At 35.5% G+C, this 7,365-nt stretch overlaps 1 protein-coding gene across 3 annotated transcripts in view; it reads left to right on the top strand.

The window, feature by feature from the left end:
* LOC106874350 (uncharacterized) overlaps positions 1-7,365 on the top strand; it is a 554,238-nt gene that overhangs the window by 498,283 nt on the left and 48,590 nt on the right. For all 3 annotated transcript variants that reach the window (XM_052976976.1, XM_052976981.1, XM_014922059.2), the window contains one exon: positions 4,736-4,940. In XM_052976976.1, the coding sequence (XP_052832936.1) occupies positions 4,736-4,940 (205 nt within the window). The remainder of the gene's footprint in view (positions 1-4,735; positions 4,941-7,365) is intronic.

Below are 7,365 nucleotides of genomic sequence, written 5' to 3'. Positions count from 1 at the left end.
TCTCTCTCTCTCTCTCTCTCTCTCTGACACAGACCCACACCCGCATACACACATACACGAACACACGCGCTTATACTTACATATATATTCTTTCACTTGTTTCAGTCATTTGACTGTGGCCATGCTGGAACACCACCTTTAGTCGAACAAATCGACCCAAGGACTTATTCTTTGTAAGCCTAGTACTTATTCTATCGATTTCTTTTGCCGAACCGCTATGTTACGAGGACGTAAACACACCAACATCAGTTGTGAAGCGATGGTGGTGGGAGACAAACACACACACAAATACGTATATATATATATATACGACGGGCTTCTTTCAGATCCCGTCTACCAAATCCTCTCACAAGGCTTAGGTCGGCCCGAGGCTGTAGCAGAATACACTTGTGATAAGAAACTTACTTCGCAACCACATCGTTCCGGGTTCAGTCCTGCTGCGTGGCACCGTGAGCAAGTGTCTTCTGCTATAACCTCGAGCTGACCAAAGCCAAGTAAGTGGATCTAGTAGACGGAAACTGTAAGAAGCCCGTCGTATATATTATATATACAGACTGGTTTCCACACAGTTTCCGTCTACCAATCTCACTCACAAAGCACTGGCCGGTTCGGGGCTGTAGTAGAAGACATGAGCTCAAGGTATCCCGTAGTGGGACTGAACTCGAAACTTTGTAATTACCAAGAGAGCTTCTAACGAGATAGCCATGCCTGGTCCTATAATGAATAAAGCGTCTGAATTTGACATCCAAACAATAAAAATTACCGTCACTACATGTGAAAGCAGATTGAGATCAATTTCATCTTAGTTTACAACTTTACAATTTATTTCGTTAATCCTCGGTTGAACCTTAGATTTAAAACCATCATAAGAGTAGCAATCTCGTAGTGCTGAAATTGACAGATTTCCAATGGTATTTAGCGTTTCACACGTTGTTCTAGTATTAGATCCGCTATATTTTCAGCATGCCTTCGTTTTAATTACAGAAATCCAAGGAAAGAATATTTTATACTAATTTTCCCTTTCAAAATCGATATTTCATAATCGGAATTTCATAATGTTCACATAGTTTTCTGTAGTAGAGAAAAAAGAAAGGATTTTTTTCCATGCAAGTTAAATATTTTTAGGGGAAGTCTGTCTTGCAGAAATGTTCTTTATGTAGTTATGGTTTATGTTTACTCTACGAATAAATTCTCCCAGCTCTTTTCCGTATAATCTTTCCAGGTGCAGATATACATTAAACACAATAGACGAGAACAAAATTTGACAAATATGGTATTAGGAAAGAATGAGTCTCTTCACGCTTCGTCCAAGAGTCCTTCATTGCAAGAAAAGAAATCGGGAAATATAATAAGAGAGAGAGAGAATGATAAAACGTCAGTGAAAATACAATATACAAGAGAAGGCAGGGAAATTTTTATAGGGGAGGTTAAAGAAAGGACCAATGGACGGATGTGTGGATGCAAGTATCAAAATGTATTACGTTGAGGAACTTGCATCAAAGTGTAAAGAGGATATACATCTAATTTTTTCTGTCTGCATAACGTATTTCTTAATGGATGTTGAAGTGGACATATGTGGAAGGATTCAGCCCGTGTAATTGTTAGATTAGTGGTATGAAAGCGCGAAAGAATGTGAGAGCTTGTGCGAGTGTGTGAGAATAAAGATATTGATGAATCACATATGGTGGCGAGAGCAATGTGGAAGGTGTTGCTATTGCTGTGTGTGGAAATGTATAACAAAAATACTTTGAAATGAAAAAAGTTTTTTAACAAAGGCGGAAATTTAATTTAAAATTTGAAACCGGGTGAAAAATGCTTGAATTTTCTAATGAGTAAATAGGTTAAAAGCTTTCTGAAAAATACAGGAAAGTAGGCAAAGGATCCAGGGAATTTACTAGAGAACCCAGATGATGGGAAATAAATATCTAACAAAAAGGTAAATGTCATAATCAACGAAGGACATTAATTAATTCAAATCAAGGATGTATATATTTTTGCGTATGTATGTATATATATATACCTCTTAGTGAAACAGCTGCAGGAAGGAATTTCTATGTATGAATTGTAATGTCTTTAAATAAAAACATCTGTACGTAAATTTCAATTCATTTTCTTATTTAAAAAGGTTTAACTACCCATACGTTTCGTTGGTAAACTAATATACTTGGTTTTCTCTCAACGCTGATATAAACCAGTGAACTAAGATGCTCGCATACGTAAGGGACTTTAGTTCCTTGACTAATTATATATATATATATATATATATATATATATATATAACAAATGGTAGAGACGGAAAATGGAATATGTGAGAAACTTTATTGCTCACAATGATCGTTTCAACACATCATGCATCGATCCCTTGCTGATGGGATGCTGTACAGCAGGTTGTAGTGCATCCCCTGGTACAGACGCAGTGAACGTGCTTTATCGGCTTACTACTAGGAACAAGCCTTTTGTTTCAGACTACTCTTTTTTATAAGTTGTACACATTTTAAAGTCTTGTGTTTTATTATCACCTTCTTATCACTTTCGATAAGGATTTGTAGGGATTGTTTTTGTTTTCAGTTCCCACATTCTGCATTTTTCTATTTTCATATCAATACAATTGGATAATCTGTGCATTTCTTTTCAAAATATTTTATCACGTGAAATCTTCATTTGGCGGCAATTCCTTTCTTGGTGGATCTTGACAGCGATAACCAGCGGTTAACTTTAATATCCTTGCCTTTGTGAACTGACATATTGTTTGTTGCTTTGTCATAATTTGAGACCTGTTTCTGTTGCACACTCATACAACATTTATCTTTTGGAATTTCATAATGTTCACATAGCTTGCTGTGTTTAAAAGACCAAATTTTGTTTTGCTTGTAGATATACTTTTAGTGCTGGATATCTTGAGACGAGGTAAATTTTTTTCCCACCCTCCACATTCCTTAACGAATGTAGTCTGCTTCATTGCATACTTTTGTGGTGGCAGAGCTTTCTGTTGAGAAGATTTCTCTTTTGTGCTGCATTTAAGAAACATTCGGTCATAAAGTCACGTGCTTCATAGTCGGTCCTTCTATTCTTCCTTTCCTATTTCCACTCTGCTAGTCTTTTCTGGTATTTGGCCATACTTTTCTTTTTCTTTTTCTTTGGTTTGTCATTATCTAGCCCTTATTTCAGCTTAGTGTTTGAGATTTTTCCTCGGTTTCTAATACTTTTTCTCTCTTTGCCCATAACTGCCTACCACTTCAGTTTTTGTGTTCGTTACATTCTTGAAAGCAGAAACAATCTTTTTATTCTTTTTTGTTCATCTCTAAAATTATTTGTATTATTATTTCCTTAATAAAATATATTTATAATCATATAGCGAGTATTGTAAAATAGTTTTTTAGTTGTTTGAAGCCAATATCTCCCCTACTTGTGATAAATATAATTTTTCAATGTAAGATTTCAGTTGGAGTTTTTTTTTTGTTTTTTTTTTTTGTCTAGTCTTGCTAATTGATTTAGCGTACAATAGATTACTTTAAGTGTAACTTATTAGTAAATCAACTAGAAACAAGAAGCTTATTACCTTGTTCTTGCTTTTACTTCCGTTATAAATATTTATATTATGCGACTATAACATCCCGTCCAAACATGTTTGTGTGTGCTGCACTTTGTCAAGCTCATTGACTTCCAAATTTTAGTTTGTATTCAGTTTATTTCTCTTATCACTGTTTCTTTATCTAGCAAGGTATTAGTATTATAAATTAAGTATTCTCTCTTAAAATTTGCCTAGGTGCATTTTTCTAATCTAAATCTCATACCAATACTTCTTGTGAATTCATATACACTTTGCAGCAGTGTTTCTAGTTCTTTACTATCTGCACCGAATAATTTCCATGCACGAAAGTCGACAGATTTTCCTCCTATAGCATATGTATCCGAGTTCTGTCTGGTGTAACATTTTGGCTAAAATTGTTTGCACTGAGCAGTAAAGAATTGTAGAAGGAGTTTCCTTTTAGAATATTCCTAATCAAATGTACACAGATTTAGTTTTTTACAATTCCCTTTTCTCTGTATCTGCAGAATTGCTTTACATATACTCATAATGCATTTAATATATATACATATAATAGGTACTAACTAACTTATGGGTCATGTTTACACGATCAAAGAATGAAATACGTCCTTCTGGTAGTTAATCCATGCCATGCTCATACTCTCCTCTTTCCAACAATCTCAGGTTGTGTCTTTCTTGATCATCAAACAACCTTTCTATCCATATGAATCTTTACAACATAAGCTCTTTTGAAAATAGTTAATATTTCTCCAGATTTGTATTTATTTATTTTCTTTTACTTTCTGGTTTTGAGTCTTACCAGCGACGACCTCCTCTTTATTTATTTAATGATTTCGTGTTCGAGAAAATAAGTATCGCTCAAATACCGGTTTAGATATAATTGACCCAAATGTGCGAACTTATTCATGTATGGGTCTCTATTTTGAGCAGAATGACAGCAATTTCGGGGATGGAGTAAATCAATTACATCGACTCTAGTCATCTACGAGTGCTTATTTTATTGACCACGAAAGGATAAAATGCAAAGTCGACCTCGGCGGAATCGTTAATCATTTTACCCCACTTGCTAACGGTTCTGCCAGCTCGCCGCCTAGTTCGTATATTTCGAACCACTACAATTGTTTTTTTATTTTTGTCTGACTATTGTAGCGTTATTTTCTGATTATGTTTTGTCTCTTCTTGCAGTAGTAGCAGTGATGCATCTATATGTCGTATTTGCCATGAAGGAGAGAGCACAGCCAAACTTATTTCGCCTTGTTATTGTACTGGATCAATGGGGAAGCTACATGTAACATGTTTGGAACGATGGTTAGGATCTTCTTATATGAACAGGTGTGAAATTTGTGGTTACGAATACATTGTGTTACGGCAGCCAAAGCCGTTCATTGAGGTAAGTTGCCAATCATTTTGATACTGTTTATTAATTCATTATTTAGCGGCAGCGGTTTTAGGTAGCGCGAGTTGCAGGTACGATATGTTGAGTGGTATTATGTTTGTCTCACGAACGATGATTTCTATTAGTATGGCTTATAGGACTAAACATGGAAATACAATTTTACAGAAAATCGATAATATATGACAAATGGACAATCTATCATCTACGTCGACCTTATCAGCGTAACTTCGGACAATTTTCTACGCTAGTTTAAGCTACATTTAATATCTTCCGAAAGCTCTTAAATTTCTTGTATAAACATTAGATTACATCTGACGGAATTTTGGTTATAGCAACATAATGTACATCAGTGCATCTTGTAAACTCTCTGTATTTGTTTATGCACTCTATTCTTAACGTGAACTATATATAACAGAATCTATATATCTTGCCATACCATAAATTTGGTCATGTTCGTGCTATGTTTTTGAAAAGACATCTAGAAGAGTAATTCGTAGTTCTAAAAGCTTTCATTTTGGTTATCCTCAGTATTCTATTCTGCTGTGGTATATTTGGAATTGACTTACATATTTATTCATACTTTAACCATGATCTGCTACTATTTTACTTGCTTTCTTTAACATGTGCAACGTTTACATAACAATAAGATTCTTCGCGTGTGATACCCCTTATACGCAACGATACCCCTTATACACAATGTCTGTCTATTGACTGACATTTCATTTTCTATTTCGTAAGACAATAACGAAGGGATTTATCCTACTGATAGTCGGTTAGGGTATTGGGCTCACGATCGTAAGATTGTGGGTTCGATTCACGGCGACGCGTTGTGTTCTTGAGCAAAATGCTTTATTTCGCGTTGCTTCAGCCCACTCAACTGACAACAATGAGTTGTTTCTGTAAATCATGGGCCAGCGTTGTCACATTCTGTGTCACGTTGAATTTCCTTGAGAACTACGCTAAGAGCACGCGTGTCTGTGGTGTGCTCAGTCATTTGCGCGTTAATTCCATGAGCAGGCTGTTCTGATGTTCAGATCAACTGGAACACTCGTTACCGTAACGGACGGAGTTCCAGTTATAGCTATTTCAACGTAACGAGAAGCTCCTTTGACCTGAAGTAGCTTGCTTACAATGTTGCGTGAGAAAAAGAGATGGAAACCTTACATCATACAAATATGTGCTGTCTTTCTTTATCAAATTGTTTCTTTTAAAAAGACAGGCAATGACATATAAAACAAAGATCGCTAGGTGATGAAAAGATTACAGAATTATGTTCTAGTGGATAAAAAAATTGAAATCTTGTATTTGAAATAAAGGTCGAAGCTCAACATTAACTTTAACAAGTGTACTTATCTAAAAGTTATTGGAGCATATAACAATAGAAATGTAATGAAAACAATGACAAGAAAATAGTATTGATGATTCTATTGGAAACATTATATCGTAGCTCTAGTTTATCTAAAATGTAGATATGAAATATTACTAAATGTTGGATAGGCATGGTTGTGTGGTTAAGAAGTGTTCTTTGCAATCATGTGGTTTTGGACTCGGCTCCACTCTTCAGCTCTTTGGGCAACTGTCTTCTACTATAGCCTTAGGCCGACCAATACCTTGTAAGTTGATTTGGTAGGCAGAAAATGTGCGAAAACCGGCCGTGTGCGTGCGTGTGTGTGTGTGTGTGTGTGTGTGTGTGTGTGTGTGTGTGTGTGTGTGTGTGTGTGTGTGTGTGTGTGTGTGTGTGTGTGTGTGTGTGTGTGTGTGTCTTCGTGTTTGCCTCATTCCACCGCTTGAAACCTGTGTTTAATTTACGTTCCCATTACATCAACAGTTCAACAAAAGTTACCGATAGAATAGGTAACAGACTAAAAACATTAAGATTGGGCGCAAGTCGTTCGATTAAGGACATTTAAAGCGGTAGCCCGACATAGTCGCAGTCTAATGACAGAAACAAGCGAAAGAATAAAAAGATTAGGTCCGGTATTCAATATAGGATACTATAAGAGTGTAAGCATGAATAGAATTCAGTACTATCAATAACCCACAATTCTATCAATTTGTCTTAGTCTATTGATGGAACATAGTTAATAAAAACTGTTTGCGTCACAGGAAGTTGAGAAAGTAAAGGAGCTTACGATAGTGATGAAATAAATTTTCACTTGCATTTCCCTTCAATTAAATTTCTCTTTAAGTCGTGAATCTGCATAGCTTAATACAGTTTGTCGTCCTTTGAACCATTGCAGCAATGCTGATAACAGCTCTGTGGCTTTAGGAAACTTGAATTGAACGTTTTCAGGGAAGAGATTTTTACTTTTTCTCAGCCAAAATAAACATTATTGAAAATAATGTCCAATCTGGTGACATCTTGTTTGTTTGGAACTTAGAAATAATATATACATATATATATATATATATATATATA

The sequence above is a fragment of the Octopus bimaculoides genome, chromosome 2 (assembly GCF_001194135.2).
Source record: "Octopus bimaculoides isolate UCB-OBI-ISO-001 chromosome 2, ASM119413v2, whole genome shotgun sequence".
NCBI classification, from domain to species: domain Eukaryota; kingdom Metazoa; phylum Mollusca; class Cephalopoda; order Octopoda; family Octopodidae; genus Octopus; species Octopus bimaculoides.
Note: the sequence above shows the minus strand (reverse complement) of the source record. Positions and strands in the feature narration are given on the sequence as shown.